At 40.2% G+C, this 21,604-nt stretch overlaps 1 protein-coding gene across 1 annotated transcript in view; it reads left to right on the plus strand.

Annotated features, from left to right (window-relative positions):
• Positions 1-21,604, plus strand: part of ITGB5 (integrin subunit beta 5) — a 207,611-nt gene that overhangs the window by 176,836 nt on the left and 9,171 nt on the right. Inside the window, exons 11-12 of the mRNA XM_072616713.1 lie at positions 3,014-3,236; positions 19,903-20,006. Of these exons, the coding sequence (XP_072472814.1) occupies positions 3,014-3,236; positions 19,903-20,006 (327 nt within the window). The remainder of the gene's footprint in view (positions 1-3,013; positions 3,237-19,902; positions 20,007-21,604) is intronic.

Raw genomic sequence — 21,604 nt, forward strand, 5'->3', positions numbered from 1 at the left:
TGAAATTAGTCAATACTTAAAGAAATTAATTCAGACACTTCATTGGAAGGACAAATACTGAAAGTGAAGCCTAAATACTTTGACCACATAATGAGAAGACAGGATTCACTGGCGCTTTTCACCCCTCATATTGGGGCTTTGATTGAAGGAAGAAGGAGAAGGAGATGGCAGAGGGTGAAATAAATGGAAGTAGTAGAAGTGCCTGATATGCTGTGGTTGGTGGGGTTACAATGAGGCGAACACGACTGAACAACTAAACAGCAACAATGACAGAAAAGCATGAATGCTTTAAACCAGCTGCTCTTTCTGTGCCCATTTGGATATACTATAGCAAGTGATGTTCTTTCAAACTCATTGAAGTTGGAGTTTCTATAGAACATGAGAGCCAAAGGAAGTAGAATAAAGAAATGATAAGAATTAGAGTTAGAAGAACTGAATTCAAATCCTGCCTCTTTTACTTGCTACCATTTGTGACCATGGGCAGGTCACTTAACCTTCTAGGACTGAGTTTCCTTGAATATAGAATGAGGGAGTTGCACCAGACAGCCTCTGAAGTTCCCTCCAACTCTTGATCTGTAATCTTGTTGTCAGATAAAGCATACTGCATTTTGCACTGAGGCCTGAGGGAGATCATGACTTTTGACACCTGGAGGAGAGGAATGGAGAGAGCCTCCAGAATCACAGCTTTATGTGTGACTTGGTTGTAGCCACTGGGTTACAAGACTAGGCCATATGCCGTGGGGCTCAAACATTGCACTAGCATCCTAGCAGTTAAATAAGCATTCTTTACCCTCCCGGAATGTTCACCATATGCTCCAGTGTTGATTTGTAAATTGCCTTGATCACAGCACAATTGAAGTATAATTTATTATAAATCCTGAGGGGTAAAGGATAGCACTTCTGGAAATAGGGCAGGGGGTGTTAAGGAGGCTTTAGTGATGTCTCTGAAGTCTGGCCATCCTTTAGGTCACCCTCCTTCAGGTCATGTGCCAGATAGCATCACCCTGCTGATTCTTTTACCATGATGCCAAGGCCACAGAGGGAGGCCTATTTTGAGGTTCTGTTTGGGCTCATGCTCACTTGGTGGTTGGCCGAGTAGCACATGCTGGCACGTTCTCACCGGAATAGAGCCTTGATTTTGGCTCGGAAGTGAGATTGGCATATCCCCAACCCACCTTCCGCTCCTCTGATCTCCTCCAGGATGGGTACACTCAGGGAATGAAAACTGATTTTTATTTAAATTAGCTTTAACCAAACTTACAGCAAATCTGCTGCTGAAAAAAATACACATCAAGTACCAAGCAAAGATCCATCTATCCATATTTAAATTATGTGCCTTTTGTGCTATTTGGCATTCTTTCTTTTCATTTCATCAGTCATAATTTCAGTGATGTGGCAGTCCCTCCACAGATACCTGTTGCAGCCCTCCATACCTTATGAACTGATTTAATGAGCTACTGTGGAAAAACATAAGCAAAAAGCCTCGTATCTCTCTCTCTCTCTCTTTCTCTCTCTCTCTTTCTCTCTCTCTCTTTCTCTCTCTCTCTCTCTCTCTCTGTCTATCTATCTATCTATCTATCTATCTATCTATCTATCTATCTATCTATCTATCTAATGTTGGTAGAAACTAGTCCCTAGATGATAGGTTTAAGCCTGGGTGGGAAGTTTTCTCAGCTTGCTACTCACACACCTCATCCATCCTCTCTGTCCCTCTGATTGGAAGACTGGAGCAAAGAACTCCCCACAAACTCTCTCTATAAAGAGAGCTCAGAAGCCCAGCTGGCTTTTCCTCTGCCACTGCCTTCACCCCTTGAATTTGAGTGTACCATCATCATTTCCCCTCAATGGCTACTTTTCTCCCCCCTCCGCATCCCCATTTTTTTTAGCTTTCCTTTTGTGTATTATCTTCCTTCATTAGGGCAGAGACTGTCTTACTTTTGTTTGTAACTCCAATGCTTTCCACAATGCCTGGCACATAATAGATGCTTAATAAATATTTATTTATTGTATTATATTGGTAGGCTGTGCCAGAGCTTCTCTTCTCTTGGTATATGCCCATAGAGTCATGAATCCATGCCATGATGAGTCACTGAAGGACTCCAGCAGAGGCCACCTTCATTAATTTTTGTCAGTGGTGTTGAGCACTCTCAGCTGTGGTTAAAAATTTCCCCATAGGTGACCTGCCACCTGTTCCCCTACCCATCCTCCACACACATAAAGAGTCGTATCCTCTTGCCTGTTATGGAAAAACAGACTCTGCTTGAGTATTTCCAGTGACAGGGAGCTCACTATATCATGAAATGAGTCCATTTTATTCCTAGTTTGCTATCATTCTGAAATATGCCTTTAGCTTCAACAGTCCTTCTAAAGGGCCCTGTGTCTTAAGTCAGTGATAGCCCTGGGCTTGGCAAATGCCAAGTTACAAAATGCCATATTTCAGACTCTTGAGAAGATAACACCCCAGCCTTTGGAAGAAGTCTCCTCTTCTCATGGGACATCTACAACCAAGCTCAGTAAGTTTCTAGGCCTGGGCATTGCATTACATGTGCTGCGTACGTTTTTGTCCTCATCACTCAGATGTCTTTCTTTGGGCATGTTCAGGTCCTGTGGGGATTTGGGGGCCCAGAGCCAACGAATGAGCTAAGTGCTTCATTTGAGCTGAGACAGACCAAGGGAGTTGGCAAGTTGTTCCTAGGATCATCAATCATTCCAACCACAATTGGATTGGAATGGAAGGGATGGAAGCTGGATGTTGGAACTGGAAGGGACTTACTTCAGTGATGCCTATGGCACTGCACATAGTAGACACTTAAAAGTAAATGTTGACTGACTCGCATTGTATTAGGTAGTCTAATTTCCTTATTTGATAGTTTGGGGAACTGAGAATCAGAGATTTTGAAATCCCTGTGGGGCTCATCCGTTCTGTGGAATAGCTTAGGTAAGTGACCTGTCCTATCTGTGCTTCCAGTGCTGCCAAGGTCAAGTGCCCTGATGTGCCCTATGTTGGTTTTAGGTCACGGGGAATGCCACTGTGGGGAGTGCAAATGCCATGCTGGCTACATCGGGGACAACTGTAACTGCTCCACAGAGACTGAAACATGTCTGTCCAACGATGGCCAGATCTGCAGTGGCCGAGGGCATTGCTCCTGTGGGCAGTGCCAATGCACAAAGCCTGGGGCCTTTGGAGAGACGTGTGAGAAGTGTCCAACCTGCCCGGATGCCTGCAGCACAAAGAGGTAATTTCCAGCACCCCTCTCTCCTTTACTTCTTCCTTTCTTGGCCACGGGGGCATCCCTGGCCTTCTCGCCTCACTTGCCTGGGCTGGACAAAACATGGGCTGCTAGATACTCATGTCTAGCAGCTGCTGGCACCCCCTATGCCTTTTTTTAATCTTCACTTGCTATCCAGATGCTATTCTATTTTCTCAGGGCTGAAAATTTTTTTTTAATATTAGAATTATTGACTTTTAAAATTAAAAGTTGGGCAGATAATGACCTTTTTTTAAGCTAGGTACCAGGCACTTTGCTAAAAGCTGGAATTTAAAAAATGGCCAAAGCTGTTCCTCACTTCAAGGAGATTACATTCTAATGCAAGAAACAACATGTAAATAACTAAGTACATTCAAGTTCCATACAGAGTAGATCAGTCAATCATCAAGGATTTATTAAGCACCTACTGTCAGTCACTTGAGGATACAGATACAAAGAATGAAAAATTCCTCCGCATAGACGGAAGGTTATCTCAGAGAGGACCAGGTTCTTTATGTTATCTCATCCAAACTATCCCTCCATACGGGAATACTCTGACAAGTGGCCACATACCCTCTGCTTAAACAATCCAGGTGACAGGAAGCTGAGTACGTCATGAGAGAATGCATTTCATTCCTAAGTAACTCTTATTGCGAGATGCCTCTTCAACTGAAACCAAGCATAATTAAGATCGGTTGAACTTGGAGAGAGGGATGGAAATCCCCTCAAGGCAAATAAAAGTGACTTTTGAAGAATGTCTTCTGTTGATATATTTCTCCTGAGGGCTAGTGTTCCCTAGGCCTTGAAGCCCAGGGATATTTGCAAAGCCAGACATAGTTTCGTATAGCCATAGGATATTAGGATTATGAAGCTGGGGTCAAGAGAGGCTTCAGACAGTTATTAACTGTATGACTATGGGCCACTCATTTCTGTGAGCCTTGGCTTTCTCAGAATAAGAGGGCTGGACTAGAAGACATCTGAGATCCCTTTCAGCTCTCATTCTATGATCCTATACTCCTGAGCTCTGTGGGTTTGGAATCAGGAGAGAACTGGATTTCATTCCTACCTCAAGGTCCTTATTAACTATATGACTTTGGACAAGTCTCTTACTAGACCTCAGTTTCCTCCTTTGTAAAACAGGGATAATAGTATCATGAGTTACCTAGTTGGGTTGTTTTAATAATCAAATCTTATGTATATAAAGAACTTTGCAAACCTCAAAAAGTGTTTTATAATTCATTTTATAATTCTATTTATTCAGTTCAATTCAATCGAATTCATTCAATTCAATGACTTCATTTATAATTCATTTATAAATGCACACTTCATGTGCATATTGGTACTTGCTCAGCAACTTATGGTCTTAGAGCAAGAATTCTTATCTTGGGTTACACAGATCTTCCCCCACCAGGGATTTGTAGGAACTTAGATACGGAAAAGTTAGACCTTTATTTCAATAGAATTGTTTTCCTATGTATTTTTTATTTTATTTATTAATTTATTTTTATTTTACGTATTTAAAAACTAGCCTGAGAAGTGGTCAATAGGCTTTACCAGATTGGCTGAGGGGTCCAGGACACAGAAAATGGCTAAGAACCCCTGTCTTAGAGCGTTGCCTGAGACACTGAGGTGTTCAATGACTTGTCAGAGGGCATAAAGTCAGCTAAGAGTTTATATGGCTAAGAAGTAGGACTAGAAAAGAGAGATGAGTCTTCCTAACTCCCAAACCTGTTTCCTGTCTACACTATCTTGCCTTGCGCATAGTGGGTGCTTAGTAAGTAATAACTGGATTGAATCATCTGTTCACACTTTTGTGTGTGTGTATGTTTTTGTGTGTGTGTGTGTGTGCCCATGAACCCATGTGCCCCCTGCCTCCCACCCTTATTTTACAGATAAGTGATCTGAAGCACATAGAGCTAAGGTAACTGAGTCCTACAGCTTGCCTATACAGTGCTAGGGTCATTACTAGAGAACAGGTTTTCTGGCCCCAAAGCTCAGTGTTGTTGCTGCAGAGGCCTTTGTTACCCACCCTTCCCTACTGCTCCCTCCATCCCTGGAGGAATGGAGGCGGGTGAAAAGCAATACAGGAAAAAAAGCAAGCAGCCGTTTGCCTTCTGGAAAGCAGTGCTGACATTTTAACTTGAAATGTGCTCCAGAACAGCTGCATCAACAGTGTCTGTGCTTGAGGGAGGGCAGGGGATGGAGAGGAAGCAGAGACATGAATAATCAGAAACATCTGATGATACAAGAGCCATTTGGCTTTGGAGAGAGGGCATTATGTAATTGTCTTTTGGCAGCAGGGTTTCCTTCCTGATGATGCTTGGCTCAAGTTAATTTTAAAATGAATTCATGTTCACTAAGTTTGTACCAGTTGCCACTGAAGGACATACCTATGGGCTAAGGGAAGTGACTGTAGTGATTGCTGTGATGGCAGCAGGGAAAGGGCCGTCGGATTAAGCACTGGGTATGGGTAATCCATACAAGAGCAATGGGAGGTCACTGTAAGCAAGTAACAGGCTACCTATTTACAGTTCCTATTTCATGTAGCATATGATATGCATATGCACATATATGTGTTTAATACACACATTTATATTATACACAAAAGATACTTCTATTCTGTTTCACCCACTTTAAACAGTTACTCTGGAGAAGGAGCCTGGCATAGTGGATGGAGAACTAGCCATGGAATCAGGAAGATTAGGGTTCAGATACAGCCTCTAAAGCACACTGGCTGTGTGACCTTGTAAAAGTTATTGAAACCCTTAGTGAGTATCCATCATCAGGAGTAAGTCAATATACATTTATTAAGCCTTTACTGATGCTGGTCACTGTGTATACTGCAGAAACAGTCCCTTCCATCAAGGAGATAATGATAATAATAAGGAAGACCACATGTAAATTAATAAGTAGATATAACGTATATACTCTCTAAACCTTTAAGGTGCAGATCTGCATAGAGAGAATTTTATCCCTGGAAGTTCCCTAGACTAATGAGATAACATGTCAGGACCAAAACAAACAAAAATCAGAACCAGGCATATAAAATTTGATTCAGGAAAAGAGCAAATAAAAAGTCTGCTTCTGTTACATGTTGTGAAGAAAGTGATCTATCTATCCATATCCATCTATCTCTATATCTCTAGATAGATGTAAATATGGATATAGATGTAGGGGCAGCTAGGTGGCACAGTTGATAGAGCACCAAGCCTGGCATCAGGAAGATCTGAGTTCATATCTAGCCTCAAATACTTGCCAGCTATGTGACAATAAGCACCTCACTTAACCCCTATTTGTCTTAGTTCTTCATCTGTAAAATAGGGACACATGAGAAGGAAATGGCAAATCACTCCAGTCAAGAAAGCCCCATTGACAAAGTTTGTTGTGTCAGGTAGAGTTGGACACAACTGAGTGGCTGAACACCTAAAGATATCTGGAGCATAGTATTCCATTGGGTGCCAGGTTTGAGGAAGGACCCATCTAAAGGAGGACACCAAGGTGGTAGAAAGACTGAATCGATACCATGCTATACGAGAATTGGTTAAGGAAACTAGGGACGTTTCACTTGATGAAGATAGGGCTTAAGGGGAATATGAACGTTTTCAAGTATTCTATATTTCATACAGAAGAGCTTTCTTGAAGGAAAAGGATAAGACTAGAATCAGTGGTGTCAGCTGCCTGGAAGTATATTTTTCCTGACATAAGGGAAAATGTGTTCCTGATTAGAGCCATCCCAACATGGACTGCCTTGGTAGTGAGTTCCTTCCTTCCTCTTGGAGATATTCCAGAAGAATTTGGATGACCATTTGTCAGGGATCATAGGATTATAAATTTAAAGTTAGTGAAGACTTTAGAGGTTACTTAATTCAGCCTCCTTTTTTTGTCTTTTTTCTTTTTCAGTTAGCATTTAGTTTTCCTTCCCACCTCTTCCATTTACTCCCTAGAGAGTGAAGGGAAAGAGAAAAAACAAAATTTTATAACAAATATTCATAGATAAGTAAAAGAAATTATTTAATTGACCATATCTATAAACATGTGTTTTATTCTGTATATTTAGGTCATTATCTTCTTTGTCAGGAGATGGGTGGCATCAGTGGGTCAATGGGTACATTGTCTTTGTGTCTAATTCTTCGTGATCCTGTGAACTACACTGTGAATGGGTTTTTTTGGCAAAGATAATGGAATGATTTGCCATTTCCTTCTCCAGAGGGTTAGGCAAACAGAGGTCAAGTGACTTGCCCAGGGTCACTGCATCTTAACTGAGGTCTTCCTGACCTCAGGTTCAGTATTCTATCCACTGAGCCACATAGCTGCCTTGTAGTCAAGAAGAAGTTAAATGTCTTGCCCAAGGTCACACAAATAGTAAGTATCTGTGGTCAGATTTGAATTCAGGTCTTCTTGATTCCAGGCCCAGTAGTGTATCCACTGAGCCATCTAGCTACCTTTTAGTGGGTGTGTAGTTTAGTCATTTTTTTTGCCAGCCCCTTAATTTTACTGATGAGGAAATGGGGCCACTTAAGTTTCTACTTCTGTGACCCTGTGTTCACAGATGGTTAAGTGGCAGAGCTAGGATATTATAGAGGAGAGTCTTTGTTTACGTACAGGGTGGTCTAGGTACCCTTCCAGCTCTGACATAGAGTCAGAAAAAGAAGGAAAGAAAAACAGAAAGACATTGGGAGAGATGGGGCAGCAACTTCAGCTGACTCATTCCCCAACACCTAACAACAACCTTTCACCCTGGTTCATATTCTTCAACCCTGACCCAACCCTACCTACTAAATACAAAACAATGCTCACTCCCAAGATTCTCCCTCATGCCTGTGACCATCTCCTACATATACAATTTCTCCCTGTATCTCTGGTCCTCACTATTGCTATTGAATGCTAACCCAGGACCCAAACAACCTGAATCCTCATAGCCATGACCACAATCATAACTTCCCTCCATGCATTAGAAATTATATTCTCTGTTGTTGTTGTTGGTAGTGGTGGTTGTCATTTGTTTTTGAGGAGGACCATGACATCGGGAAGCTCCCTAGAGAAGATATGTTGTATACTGGCTTTATCACTCAATGTGTGACCATAGACAAGTCATTACTTCTCTGAGCCTCAGTTCCCTCATCTGTAAAGTGGGCCCAGTAACATGTTTCCTTGATTCATTGGGAAGGTTGTGAGGAACACAGTTTGTAGTCTCGTGAGGGTTATATAAATGGGAGTCATCATTACTCGAGTTCTCCTGGGACCTATTTCTTACCTCCTTGAAAGAGTATGTAAGGCCAGACATGCCATTGATACACAACAGTTAACCTGAGATAAGAACTTAATCATTCAAGCATTTGTGAGGGCTGGTCATGTCAGATACCACTAGAGATACAGCAATGAGTACTGCCAAGAAGTAAACAGTCTATTAATAGATAACTAAACTACAGAGCAACAGATAATAAGAGGAAAAAGTGATCAAGACAGGGGAGTTTCACTTCTCCATTTGTTTCCCCGCTATAAGTCTCTCATCACTGTAGTCCGTCCTCTACTCACCTGCCGAAGAGATTTTGCTTAAATGCAGTTTAACTGTGTCACTCTTCTACTCGATAAACTTCAGTTTTTTGTTGTTCAGTCATTTATCTGTGACGTCTGACTCTTCATGACCCCATTTGGGGTTTTCTTGGCAGTGATACTAGAGTAGTTTGCCATTTCCTTCTCCAGCTCATTTTACAGATGAGGAAACTAAGGCAAACAGGGTTAAGTGACTTGCCCAAGGTCACACATTTAGGAAGTATCTGTGGCCAGATTTAAACTCAGGAAAATAAGTCTTCCTGACTCCAGGCATGGCACTCTATCCACTGGGCCATCTACCTGCCTCATAAAATAAACTTCAGTGACTCCCTCTTGCCTCTAGAATAAGATATAAACCCCTATGTTTAGCTTTTAAAGTCCTTTACAACTTGGCTGCAGTCCATCACGTGATTTCCCGCATCAACCATATCCAAAAGACAGTGTTTCATCCTGAGTACTCTGGAATCATCCTTGGTCATTTCACTGAACAGTTTCCAAGATGTTTGTTTTCGTAAGAATGTGGTTGTTGAATAAAATTGTCCCCCTAGTTCTACTCACTTTCCTCCACATCAGTTCATGTAAATCTTTCCAGGTTTCTCTGAAATGATCTCCTTCATCATTTCTTGTAGAATAGTTTTTCATCACATTCATACATCACAACTTCGCCATTTCCCAATTGATAGGTATCCTCTCATTTTTGAATTCTTTGCCACTACAGAAAGAAGTGCTGGAAATATTTTTGTACATTCTTTTCTTCTTTCTTTGATCTCTTTGGGATGTAGACCCAGCAATGCAATTGTTGGTCCAACTCATTCTACTTTTCAAAAACTCTGATTGTTCAGAGGTATTTCTTAGAAGAAAAGTGAGCCTGAACAGGATCAGAAACTCAACAGAATGAGGAAGAATTGTTTAAGTAGAAACAATAGGGACCCTTGGAGGAAGACACTATACTATCTTAGACTTTTTTGATAGAAAGCCAGCCATAGTCACTCATATCCCACATTTTTGGAAAGCAAATTTCAAAGAGTTCATGGAAAGGGTAGGCAGGATTCCAAGTACAAAAATTCTACAGGGTCAGCCAGTCTAGGAAGGATAGGAATGAAATTCTAAGACACAAAGGAAAACAATTCTTTCTTGTTAGTGAGAATTAGGTCCAGAATAGCAGTTCTCTTAAATTCTTCTACCACTTTTTGAGGGATGAAATTATCAGTAAGGATGCCAAGAAACTGCTAGCTATTCTGCTTTGGACAGAGAGAGAGGACCAGCAGCTGTTGGAATAATTAAATCTCCTATCACTACAATATTACGCCTCTGTGCCAGGCTTGTCATCTATTTCCTGAACCCCTCATCTACTTCCTCTTTCTCTTTAGGGGGTCTATAGTATATTAGGAGGGGAAAGCTAGATGGCACAGTGAAGACAGAACCAGGCCTGGAGTCTGAGTTCAAATCTTCCCTCAGACACTTACTAGCTATGTGACTCTGGGCAAGTCACTTAACCCTGTTTACCTTAGTTTCCTCATCTGTAAAATGAACTAGAGAAGAAAATGACAAAGCTACTCCAGGATCCTTGGCAAGAAGTCCCTAAATGGAGTCACAAAGAGTCGGACATGGCTGAAAAAATGACTCAAAAACAAAAAATATATTGTGGTAAAATAAATAAGAGTGATCCCTAAGGTCACTCTTCATTGTCATCTCCCCTAGGACAGAATGATTGCTGCCTTGGAAGAGTAAGAGTGGAATACCTTGCTTGCTTTAGGTTGATGTGTCTAATTTAATTCATAGCTCACTGACAATTTTTTTTAGCCTTGCTATATTTATTGATAATCAATCCATGAGCCTCTAGTAATTAAAGCAGTTAATCTTAGAAAACTTGCCATGCTGAGACTAAATTCCAAGTTAGCCACCCCTGAGCTATCTTAATGTATTCTTAAGGAAGACCTTGGTAGAAACCTTTGCAGAGAATAAGCATCACTCTCCATCCTCTGTGGGCTACTTGGCTCCCTCCCTAAATCCTTGGTTTACTCTGGAGGTGCGCACGACATTTTTAAGATAATTACCAACACCATTTTGCCACTTCCCCAAATGGAAACCTGCCTTCTACAGTCCAATTCTCTTTTCCTTTAGGGGGCTGTGAAGAATTAGAATCGGAATTCTTAGCGAGCAACCAGTCATTCTAACCCTTTCTTTTTACAAATGAGACAACTGAGATCCTGCGAGGTGATAAATGAACCTCTGTCACACAGCTGGCCAATGACCAAACTAAAACTTGGTCTTCCAATTACATGTTCTTTCAGCATGCTTCATTGATAACATGATAGCTAGGAATAGATTCTTTCCATTGGGCAGTAAAGGTCACCGAAGAATAGATAAATCTTATTTTGGATACATGTCCAGAGGTTTCCAAATGTCAAAGTGGAACAGAATTGATGATGACTCAATTAGAGCAGGTTATATTTCCATATAACCTGGAAAATTTCAAAGACCTATGATGCATCTCAATTACTCAGTACAGATGGAGCCACATTGATTAGCGATAAGGATATGATCCTAGAGAGATGGGGAATCTGTGGGGAATATACAGTGGGAGAAGATAGGAACCCTTACAATATACATGAGCATTCAACAGTCCATGTATAGCTTTTGGATATCTTTCGTTTTCTGTTACCCCACAATCATTTTCTGATATATCCTGTCCCCAAAGAACTCTCCTCCCACCTCTTTTTTTTTTTGGTAGCAATCAGGGTTAAGTGACTTGTCAGAGGTCACATAGCTAGTAAGGGTCTGAGTCCTCATTTGAACTCAGGACCAGTGCTCTATCCACTGTGCCACCAAGCTGCCCCTGAACTCTTCCTTGTAACAAAGGAATTAAACAAAACTGAACAAAAAACAACCCTATCCAAGTGTATGAAACATTGCATACCTGTAGTTTTTTCTTCTCTGCATAGAAGAGGAAAGAGTTTCATCATCTGTTTTTCCTGGATTAAAATTGGTCATTGAAATTGCCCTGATTTCAGCTGCTTTTTAATGCTGTTTCCATTTACTTTATTACACTCACCGAATATGTTATTCTTTTACTTTTGCTTTCTTCTTTCTGCATCACTCCTTATGATTCTTTCCGTATTGCTCCAGATTTCTTAGAGTGAACAGCATTCCACCCAGGTACCAAACCATTCCACGACCATATTTCATAATTTGTTCAGCTAGTTTTCAAGCAATGGGCACTTACTTTATTACCAGATCTGTTTGGTTTTGGTTGCTACCACAAAAAGTGATACCATGAATATCTTATTATATGAGACCTTTCTTTTTGTCTTTGACTTTCTCGGAGTACATACCCAGTAGTGGGGTCCCACTCTGTTAGGAGCTTTTCTCCAACACTCTCCCACAGAATTTCTTTCTCCTACTGTTCAAGCTCTCAGATTTCCCTTTCTGAGATAGACATCTGCCCCTCAGGGAAGTCATAATGTAACCACTCATAACCCAGTCATAACGTAACCACATCCAACAACAGCTGTGTAGGTGCCACTGAGAAACTCTTCCTATTCTGGTCAGCATCCCTACTTCTTCTCTAGAGGATCACCTGGTGACTTTGTACAAGTCCCTTGGAGGATGGCCTCTGTGCTCAGGGGCAGAGAGAGCCTCACTCCCCCTGGAAAAGAGTGAATTTCACAGGATGAGAGGGCATGAACAGGTTATGATCTACGCCTTAAATCTTATTATACTGTCTCTTGCTCCCCATCCAAACCTACTTGTCTTCCAGACTTTACTATTTCTGTCAGCAGCACACCATTCTTCTAGTCACTCAAGTTCACAACTTCAGTGTTAATTTTAACACCTTGTTAACATTCATCTTGTATCTTTTTTCAGTTCCTCTTTTTTTCCCTACCTCTGGTCTAGGTGAGGAAACGAGGACTTGAATTATAGTCAGAATGGACAAATATGAGAGAGATTTTGAATGAAGAAGCAAAAGAATCATGATCATGGCAGATAAGGAAAGGATAAAGAGTTAGTTGCCTAAGATTCAAATCTAAGAGAATAATAGTAACCAATATAGAAATGAAGAAGTCAGGAGGAAGAGCTGATTTTTTAGCAATAGGGGGGATAATTGGGTGTTCACTTTTAGTCGTGTTGAGTTGGAAATTCAGGTTCCTGGAAACAATCAGCCATATATGTAGATTTTGGAATCTTCTGCCCAACGAAATCTGAAAATGACAATGAATGAAATCTCCAAGTGATAATGATTATAGAGAGAAGAGCGGAGAGCTGAGGGCTGAAGAGGCTGTAGATGGAGTTTAATGATGAAGTCCAGACTGGGGTCATAATATTAGTGGAAGATTTGGAATGAAGATGAAGTCTGCAGAGTCAAGGATGTCATGAAGCCTAGGGTATAACACAGTTATTGAAATCACCAAGAATGATGGCAAAGGATAAGATGGAGAGGAAGACAGTAAATGAGGTATTGAAGTCATTTAGGAAGGTAGAGATGTGTACCTCTAGAGGAAGCTTTAAAGAAATTAAATTCTAAGTATAATTTTTTAACACATTGATCCTTAACTGGTACTTTTTCTATTCCTTTCTCCTATTTCTTTCTAACTTGAGGAACTCTGGGTTCTTACCTCTTTCGTACTTAATTCAGAAGAGGAATCCCCTGGGTTTATTGATGGCTCCCTAGTTCTTCTGTTTTTATTTTGTTTCACTTTGTTTTTAGTTTACAGTCCTTTTTTAGTTCATAGCTTCCTTCACAGGGGTAGACCATATGTGCTATTTTAGCTTTTCCCTTACTCATCGTCTTGAGCAGGAGCAGTCTATGAGGGAAAAAAAATAATGCCATCAACTTTCTAGTTCCCTTCTCTTCTTTCTTTACATTCTCATGGTATAAACAGAAAAGGTTAAGTTATGTAAGACTCTAGCACTAAACCCCTTTGTGTGGAAGGTCATAGTAACCTGTATTTCCCCCTAAAAGATCATGCTAATTTGTATACATAGCATAACATATATTAAAATTCTTGTTGATCTGACTTGGTCTATACCAGTCAAAATCAACTCCCTTCAGTTGACCCAGTGAAGTGTCCTCAATGAGGTGACTTTCAGCTATACTCTAAAGAAGGAGATGGTCATAAATGAATTTGACTGCATTCTCAAGACAACTGCTTGTCTTTGGGAATGTGTGAATTCATAAGCGTCAAAGAAAGGAGCCCAACAGGGGCCATTTTGAGTATCTGTAAGAGTAAGATTGATCTTTCTCCTCTCTTCATCTGGCCAAGCTTTGCTTTGCCTCTACCACCAATAACATCATAATATCATAGTATAGAACTAGACAGGACCCCAGAGGTCATGTAGGTCAACATCTTCATAGTGTAGTTGAGGGCCTCAACTTTTAGGTCCTTATTTCTGGTAGAAAACCAAATGTAACCGTTCTCTAACTCTCATTTCTAATCCAGAAGGTTTCCATGAGGTCAGTTACACAAGAGTAATACTTTTGTAATCTATACTGGGATAGTTGACTTTTTAATTACTGTCAAACCCTCTTAATTAGGCCTTACCTACTTTTCTCACATGATCTGTTCAGAGGACACATTTTCCTTTTATGGTTGCCAAGATGTTTTCCTTATTATGATATTTTTAGCAGCTGCCCACTTAATCCTGGGGAGAGCTGAATATTATTACTACTAATAGTAATTCCTTTATATATATGGTATGTATTATTATATATTATATAATTATGTATTGTTATACATAATTATATAATAATGCCTTATAGTATTTTATCCTTTTTCCAAGCATTTTCACCTTTATCACATTGGTCTACAAGTATTTATCAAACACTTGCAATGTGCTAGACAGTGTGCTAAGTGCTAACATGCAAAGAAATCAATAAGCATTTATTAAGCATCTGTTACATACAGCTAGATGGCTCAGTAAAGAGAGCACTGGGCTGGAGTCAGGAAGGCCTCAGACACTTACTAGCTGTGTGACCTTGGGCAAGTCATCCAATCTCTGTTTGCCTAATGCACTAGAGAAGGAACTAGCAAACCACTATGGTATCTCTGCCAAGAAAACCCCATACAGGGTCCCAAAGAGTTGGAAGCAGCTGAACAGCAGTAACGTTCTAGGCACTGGGCTAAGTTCTGGGGATACAAAAGAAGCAAATACCAGTGCCTGCCCAGTCTGATGGGAGAGACAACATGTAAACAAATAGACGCCAAATAAGCTACATATAGGATAAATAAGAAATAATGAAAGGAGGGAAGGCGTTAGAATTAAGAGGAATTAGGGAAGGCTTCCAATAGAAGTGGAATTTTGGTTGGGACTTGAAGTCAGAGAGGTCAGCAGAAAGGCAGAAACACCTCCCTGCTCCCAAGGATTGTACATTCTAATGGGAGAGACAATGTGCAAAACATCGTACATGCAAGATATATACAGTAAAGGTGAAAAGTAATATCTGAGCAGCTGAGGGGACCAGGAAAGGCCTCCTGCTGAAGACAAGATCTGCTCTGAGTCTTAGAGGAGGCCAGGGAAACTGAGAGCAAGAGGTGAAGGGGGGAAGGTGAGGGAGAGCATCACAGACCAGAAGGCAGGAAGGGGTCCAGTTTAAAAACCATAGGATTTTATATTTGATGTTCATGATAACCCGGAGAGTTTGTAGCGCTGATACTAGGCTCATTTGAATGAGCAGTGTGTTAAGTGATTCATCATTGCTCAGTGGCTGCAGCAATAGCAGAGAGGGAGCATCCCCTTCACCTGCCCCTGTTACCTGCTCACTTTCCTGTCTGGCAGTGCCAGCTCTTGAGCTCTAATCCCTGTTGGCTAGGGCCTAATTCTTCCTCACAGATGACTCACTGTACACTGTTGGCATCCCAGGTCAGATTGCGACCAAATATGAAATTTAGTCCAGGTTTCAGTGTCCTAAATCATAGAAACTTGAGTATTGATTTCGTTATAAATTAGCAAAAAATAATTATACTAATATAATAAATATTAATAAAATAAAATGATTATTAATTATTAAGTAATAACAATACTTTTATATTGTGTCTTATGGTTGCAAAGCACTTTACATGTATTGTCTCATTTGATTTTCAATGATCCTCTAGGTAGATAGGGTAAGTATTATGATCCCTATTTTACAGATAAGGAAACTGAGACTATAGTAGATTTGTGGGAACACAACTTGGAAGTGTCTGAGTCAGGACTCAGGTCTTCTGACACCAAGTCTATAGTACTATATATAGCAAGTAGACCTCCATGGGAGTACTGAATGTCTTTTTTCTAATAAAAATCTGAATTTTTACAAACAAATAAATAGATCAGTTTATGTAGAATTTAAAAAGCACTTTAATGATCATTACTTCATGAGATCTTCACAACAATGTTATGGAGTAAGAACTATTATTATCCCTATTTCATAGATAAGGATACCGAGGCTCAGAGAGGTTAAATGACTTGACCATGCCAGACATTTAGCTGGTTGATGACAAAGTTGGTATGCTGGGGATGTATGGAAATCTGGAACTGAGTTCAGATTCTGATTGTGTAGCGTTAAAGATCGCTTTCCCAGAAAGAGTCTGGAGGCAGGACAATGGAGCGCCTGTCTTGAACTGAAGACAACTTTGCTAATTAGGAATTAGTAGTGGTGGTGGTGGTGATAATGATGATAGACATTTCTCCTATTGCTTGTGGAACAGCTCCCAAGTTTTATTTTCCATTTTTTATTGTAACAAAATAAGTGTTTATCAAATAGAACCTAGGGTACAAGTAAGATGTACTATCCAGGTGACATAACCTACAGAAAGAAGCAAACCTTTTTTTTGAATTTATAAAGGCATAATATAATAAAATGAGTTAATCAAGAAATTATTCAGTCAATAAATATTAAATATATATTAGGCTTTGTTCCAGACCCTGAGATTATGAATATAAAGAATGCCACAATTTCTCTCAAGGAGCTTATATTTGAATGGGGAGATAACAAGAGAACATTAAAGTATATATGGCATATATTTTTTAAATGAATAAATAAAAATAAATGCAAATTAGTTAAATGCAATGTAGTTTAGGAAGAAAGAAACTAGTCATTGGGGAGATCAGGAAACATTTCATGCAGAAGGTGGTGTTTGAGCTGAGTCTTGAATGAAAAGTGGCATTCTCTGAAGCTAAGGTATGGAGGGAATATGTTCCAAGGATGGGGGACAGCTTAGGGCAAAGATGCAGAGATGGATGTGGGCATCTTGTGTGAGGAACAGACAGAAGATTGGTTTGGCCAGTGAAGTTTGGATTCAGTGAAAGGGCCACACTTTAAGGACCTAGAGGACTACATGTGGCCTTGAGGCTACAGGTTCACCACCCCTTGGTTAGACTGACGAATTCAGGAAGGAGAGGAATATCCAGTGATCCTGGAAAGGTAGATAAAGGGTTTTAAAACTAAACAAAGTTTTATCTTAGGGCACTGAGGAATCAATGGATTTTACTGTGGTATGGTCAGATTACAGAAAATAATTTGGCAGCAGTATAGAAGATGGATTAGAATGGGAAGGGACTTGAGATAGGGATACCAATTAAGAGACTGTTGAAATAATCTAGGCTAGGAACAGTGGTGGTCTGAATGAACTTAGGAATTAGCTGTGTGAAAAAGGGGAGGGGTCAGATGCAAGAGGTGTTCTAGAGATAGATACTTGGGGTGACAGAGGATAAGGAACCGAGGGTAATGCCAAGGTTACAATCTTGGCAAACTGAAAGAATGGTGGTGCCTTCAAGAGAAATTTGGAAGAAAGTTTTTTGGAGAAAGATTATTCATAACAGGTTGTAGGTTTTGTACATGTTGAGTTTGAAGTATATCCAGAACATTCCAGTTTGAAATGATGTAGATCTAAAAATCCAGGTAAGACCCAGACTACATGAATCTGTGAGTCAACTGCAGAGAGATGATAATTAGGCTCAGGAGAGCTGATGAGGTCACCATGTCTGAGACCTTTGTGACCTGCATGGGCCTTAGTTTCCTCATCTTTTAAATGAGGGGATTGGACTATATGGTGTCTATAATCCATTCCAGCTCAAATCTAGAAAAACCTAGAGAATCTGAGAATTTGGGGAGAAAAAATCAGAGGACCCAGGTCACAGTCATAGGGACCACCCACCGTTTGGGGGCATTATAGGAGACCAATAGAGAAGTGTGTCACAAAAAATCAGAGATAAACCAATATCCAGAAGAGGAGGATGATTAACAGTGTTAATTGTAAGAAAGAAGCTGAGATGGATGGGATAGGGCTAATAACATGATTTCATTGGTGTGGGGAACCCTTAAATGAGCCAAGACGAATGCAGCCAGCGCATGGACTCTGCAATTGAGAGTCTTGGAGGATTGTCAGGAGTATTAAGAAGTTAAGGCCAGGCTGAGAATAGTTCTTCAGACCATAAAAGAATTAGAAGGGTCCATTGAAGATCTGGGTCTTTGGGTTCTGATTTTTCTACTAAATAATTCAGTAATTCTGGAAAAGTCATTAAAACTCTTGAGGCCTCAGCTTCTTCATTTGTAAAATGAGGTATTTGGACTAAATGATCCCTTTCACCTCTAATAACATATGAGTCTATAAAACCAATTTGACAGGATAAAATTGATGTGCTAATTACAAATGTTTTATTTATTTACTAAACCAATCCTAGCAGAATCTCTACTAGACATTTTTTTTTATGTTGTTGTGTTTCTGCTTGTTCCTCAGAGCAATGAAAAGTGCATATCTTTTAAAATATTTTATAATTCAGGCTTTTATGAGTTCAGAACATAGAGTACTTTGAATAGGCATTTAGTCTGCTGTTGGAAGGACAGATGCCAGTTCTATGTGTGGGTAGTTAGTTAGTTATAAATGGTTGATTTGAAGAGAAATACAAATCCCTCCGTAGTCAGAAATATTTTCCCTATGACAGTGCCTGACATGACTCTAGCATCCAACCTGTAGTTTAGGAGATTTTCTCTAGAAGGAGCATTTGTGTTACCTGTGGAGGAGAGCCCATTAATAGCTATGAAAACATACTCACACCTTAGGTTAGTTGGCTGGTGTGTCTAGTAGAGAGCAGGGTTGGTATGAACAGGACAGTGTGGGGGTGGTGCCTAGAATGTTGAACACAAGGTGCCCTGCTGGAAGGTCAGACACAGGAGGTCACCATGGTGGGAGGTGCAGTGCAGCCAAGAGGCAGTAAGAGAACAGAAGGCACTTGTTGGGAATGAGGATAAAGCAGTAAAAATTAGAACGAAGGAGCATATTGTGTGCGGAGCCTCAGTGCAATTGTCTTTCCCCAAGGGAATAGTAATAATTAATAATGATAACAACTTCCACTTATAGAGTAGCTTAAGGTTTGCAAAGTGCTTTACAAATGTGATCTCATTTATTCCTCACAAGTCTGGAAAGCAGGTGCTATTATTAGCCTCATTTTATAGAGATGAGGAAACAGAGGCAGACAGAGATTAAGTAACCTGCCCAGCAGATAAGTATTGGAGGCATGATTTGAACTCATATCTTCCTAACCTCAAGTCCCAAAATCTATTCATAGTACTATCCACAGCCCTACTTAGCTGCCTAATAATCCCTCTTCTCATAGAGCAAAGCAATCAGGATTCATGATATCGTAGCATTGGCGGCTTTTAAACTCTTGCTAGTTCTGTTTTGAAAAAACCTTGATGCAGAGTCAGAAGCCCTGGATTCAGATTCTGACTCTGACACTTACCACCTCTGTGACCTTGGGCAAATCAATAAACCTCCCTAGGCCTTAGTTTCTTTTACTGTAAAATGAGGAGGTTAGCTTAGCTTAGATGGTCTCTGAAGTTCCTTCCGGCTCTAAATCCAGGATCCTAATGTCAGAAAGTTAACCAGGCATGTGGATATAGTTCTCTGTGTTCATCTCTATAGCACACCACACTTCACAGCTTGTACACAGGATGCATCTGAAGGGAGAAGGGAGGAGGGTGCCGCCAGGGCCCGTGGGAGTGCAGTCCCAGTGAGGAAGTTTGGAAATATTACATCAGCATTGGAACTGGTACTCATATACGGCATGATTGCATGGTATTTCATGTCCTTCCTCCCTTCTTTTTCTTTTTTTCTCTTCAAAGAGATTGTGTGGAGTGTATGTTATTTAACTCAGGGAGACTGGCTGACAACCAGACATGCCAAAAGCATTGCAGGGATGAAGTCATCACCCGGGTGGATTCAATCAGTAAGTATAGCCAACAGATGGCAGAAGATAGATGCTGCATCAGATGCGTTGGATTTTGGGGAATTATTTTTGATGGGGGATGGAGGTGGTGGTGCAGATTGCTTGTAAGTTCGTTATTTTTGGTACCTTCCAATGTGGGTTCTCAGCTGAGATGTTTGGGAGTCCATCCATGGGGTAAGGGGGAATTCTCAACTTTGAATGAGGAAGGGAAATCTCCAAAAGGACCTGGAATGAAGTCCCTAAGACTTCTTCTTCTAGTCAAGAGACCTGGACTTCATCTCAGTTCTGCCATTAATTTGCTTTGTAACCTTGGGTAAATCACATTACCTCTGGGCCCATTTCCTCATCTATAAAAAGGACTAGGTAATCACTAAGGTCCCTTCTTCCTCTTATCATTATCCTCTTGTTCTAGATTCTTATAGATTTTCATGTCTAAAGGTCTACATGCATACAAGTTCCATCCTGACTCTGACACTTAGTACCTCTATGACCTTGGGCAAATTCCTGGGCCTCAATTTCTTCCCCTGTAAAATGGAGCTTGTTGGACTAGACAGCCTCTGAGGTCCCTATTAGCTCTAGGCAACTGTGATCCCATATGTAGGGACTAAACATTTATATGTGGATAGAATGAATACCAAGGTTAGCCTTTTCTAGTTTATGAGGTACCCTAGTTATTTAAGCCTTAGTTCAGTTACTAGATGACTGCCTCTTCCTACTCCTCTTCCTCCTAGTTAGCCAAGAAATTTTTATTTGATTCCAAATTCTATTTCTGTCCCCCAGTGTAGCTATGTTTTCCCTAAGCTTTTTACTCTCTAGTAGAACCTATCCATGGTTAGGTTCTATAGCATCCCAGGATAGTTTAAAAAGCAGAATTAAGCAAATGGAAAAGGAGGTTCAAAAGCTCACTGAAGAAAAATAATTCTTTAAAAATTAGAATGGAGCAGATGGAAGCTAATAACTTTATGAGAAACCAAGAAATTATAAAACAAAACCAAAAGAATGAAAAAATAGAAGACAATGTGAAATATCTCATGGAAAAACAACTGGCCTGGAAAATAGATCCAGGAGAGATCATTTAAAAGTTATTGGTTTACCTGAAAACCATGATTAAAAAAGAGAGCCGAGACATCATCTTTCAAGAAATTATCAAGGAAAACTGCCCTTATATTCTAGAACCAGAGGGCAAAATAGAAATGGAAAGAATTCACTAATCACCTCCTGAAAGAGACACCAAAAGGAAAACTCCTAAGAATATTGTAGCCAAATTCCAGAGTTCCCAGGTCAAGGAGAAAATATTACAAGCAGCCAGAAAGAAACAATTCAAGTATTGTGGAAATACAATCAGGATAACACAGGATTTAGCAGCTTCTACACTAAGGGATCAAAGGTCTTAGAATATGATATTCTAGAGGTCAAAGGAGATAGGATTAAAACCAAGAATCACCTACCCAGCAAAACTGAGTATAATACTTCAGGGGAAGAACTGGAATTTCAATGAAATAGAGGACTTCCAAGCATTCTTGTTGAAAAGACCAGAGCTGAATAGAAAATTTGACTTTCAAATACAAGAATTAAGAGAAACATGAAAAGGTAAACAG

The sequence above is a fragment of the Notamacropus eugenii genome, chromosome 5 (genome assembly GCF_028372415.1).
Source record: "Notamacropus eugenii isolate mMacEug1 chromosome 5, mMacEug1.pri_v2, whole genome shotgun sequence".
NCBI classification, from domain to species: domain Eukaryota; kingdom Metazoa; phylum Chordata; class Mammalia; order Diprotodontia; family Macropodidae; genus Notamacropus; species Notamacropus eugenii.